Here is a 2,480-nt window from a genome sequence, read left to right on the forward strand (position 1 = left end):
AATCATAATAATAAATAATTTGAGAGCCTTCTTTGCTTTTCTTTTTTTTAAAAAATAATAATAATAAAACCTTCTTTATTTAAGAGGTAAATTGAGAAAACCATTTGACCCCGCGCCACCAGCTACACCACACGGCCAAGTGGCATTTCCAGCTCCAAATACAGCACTTGCGAAGTACCATAAGGCAAGGGACTCGACCAAGTAAACCAACAATTTAACGAAAAACATAACAATGTGACACGGGGTATTTTGTTTTTTAACCTCAGTCACATTTAATTAACAAAATGACCTTCTCATTTATATTCATAGGATAAGGGAGTGGAGCACAATAACCAACAATTTAACAAAAAACAAAACAATGTGTTTCCCCGTCTCACATGTAGAATAGAATCCCTATTTATTGAAACATTAGATGTTGTGATGATTTATGACACAAAACAGAATTATGCTTCATTACATAAAACATATAACAAAGAGATTGACAGACTACCATCCACTTTATGCATAAAAAATCATCTCTTCCACACACAACTCTACATCGTTGGCCTCACATTAAGACGGGAAGCAAGTTTCTGACCGAGAGACTTGTCGGCCTGTAGTGGTATATCAAATCAAACAAGGTTAAGTGCAAAAAGATTCAAGGAAAAGCCGAACCGACTAACGAATAGCCACATTACTAAATCGAAACTCAGTTGTATCCATAAATGATAACTCTATCATGCACATGAATCATACCTGCGACCAGTATGAAACCCAAATACTGCGGATCTCATGAGTGAGACGGGGATCAGATAGTGCATCAATCCAGCGGCGGATAAATCTTTCTTGCCTGGAAAGAAAGATGTGATTAAAATATTCACGTACTCGGGCTACATTTTACACAAAGAGGAAGTGAGTACCTGTCTGGTTCCCAGGAACGGTATCTCTCTCCAGGTTGCTTAAAGTTGTTTTCCTTCTCAATGCAAATCTGCATTACATGTGAGATGTACTTGGTCACTCGGTCTTCACAATATACCGATTCAGCTGATCAATTTAATTGGGGGACACAGATTTTTAAATCCACAAAGGCATGTCAAGCCCAGGTCCGTATTATAACCAGGAATAGAAATTATACCCCCTCGTGGATGAATGTGTCCTTCCCCCTCGTTTGAATAAACACAATCCGGACAAGTTGATTTCATAACTCAGTATATTTTTCAAGTAAAGTCTGTTTAGATTTTTTTTGCTCACTAATATTTACAAATCAAGGACAAAAGTGAAGGAGCTTGAACATCGATCCTGGGCTCGTCGTGATAATTCTCATTATCCATTGATCTTCCTCAGAAAGACAACAAAGACAGACATGGACATGAAAATACATTGCACATACATTTTATCTATAAAAATTTTCATTTTGGCCCTCCTATGTTGACAACATTCATTTTGTCACTTAGGTTACTAAAATGAGACAAAATATCTATTAAAAAAACCTAGGGATTGGAGCTGAGTAGGATCCACCATCATCAGATGCTCAGGAATCAAACTCTCCTCAGTGAACCCCAAACTAATTTGAGACACCAAACAAAAGGTGACTTGTCCCATTTCAGTTAAGTTTTGGTAACACCAAACCATTAATCACTTTTTAAGTCGCAATAGAAATTAGAGGACAACAGCCACAAAACGTTAAACAAAGAATCAAGCAAACTGAGAAGTTTACCCTGTCCCGCTTCCCTGACAGCGCCACTGTAGGAATGGGGTACCTTTCAGCATGACGACAAGGATCGTACCTTGATGGGAAATAGTTTACCTGAAACAAGCCAGAATATCTGATCGTACGTCTGAACAATTTAGTGATTGAGGAACAAAAAGGCGAGAACTATGCTGCTTAAAACCCAGTTGACCAAAGTTTGGAAGTTAAAAAAAGGTAAATTGAAACTCTGTTTTTCTTCCTAGAGCGCTTGTGAGCAAAGAAGTTGGAATGATTCACAAGAAAACTCTTATGACAAAAGAGGATTTTGATGAAGCAGAAAGTGAATTCAACAGTAAAAATTCTGATTTTTAGGCTGACCGACCAAAACCTAAATCATCATACCTCCTCATCCCGATGCATGAAGTTCATGAAGCCTTCATGGTGATTGTTGTGATGGGCACATTTGGGGGCATTAGCTGGAAGCTGCAGATAGTTTGGCCCAAGACGGTGCCTCTGAGTATCGGCATAAGAAAATATCCTCGTTTGAAGCAGCTTATCATCAGAATAGTAAATTCCAGGGACAATAATTGCAGGGCAAAATGCAAGCTGTTCATTCTCTGCAAAGTAATTATCAATGTTCTTGTTCAACACCATCCGCCCAACAGGCTGCAAGGGCAGTATGTCCTCAGGCCAAGTCTTGGTTACATCAAGTGGATCAAAGTCGAATTTGCCTTCATGATCAGGATCGATAACCTGGATAAAAAGATTCCACTCTGGATAGTTGCCAGCTGCAATTGAATCATAGAGATCC

The 2,480-nt window shown here is 38.7% G+C and overlaps 1 protein-coding gene across 1 annotated transcript; it reads right to left on the reverse strand.

The window, feature by feature from the left end:
• Positions 1 to 319: 319 nt before the first annotated feature.
• On the reverse strand, positions 320 to 2,474 carry LOC140966573 (catalase isozyme 1-like). Its single transcript, XM_073426828.1, has 5 exons — positions 2,072 to 2,474; positions 1,697 to 1,786; positions 900 to 967; positions 736 to 829; positions 320 to 593 (listed from the first exon to the last, which is right to left on the reverse strand). Exons 1-5 carry the CDS (start codon positions 2,321 to 2,323, stop codon positions 534 to 536), a joined length of 564 nt encoding a protein of 187 aa, XP_073282929.1. The 5' UTR covers positions 2,324 to 2,474; the 3' UTR covers positions 320 to 533.
• Between the last annotated feature and the right edge of the window lie 6 nt (positions 2,475 to 2,480).

Source organism: Primulina huaijiensis, unplaced genomic scaffold (genome assembly GCF_012295235.1).
Source record: "Primulina huaijiensis isolate GDHJ02 unplaced genomic scaffold, ASM1229523v2 scaffold207188, whole genome shotgun sequence".
In the NCBI taxonomy this organism is placed as follows: domain Eukaryota; kingdom Viridiplantae; phylum Streptophyta; class Magnoliopsida; order Lamiales; family Gesneriaceae; genus Primulina; species Primulina huaijiensis.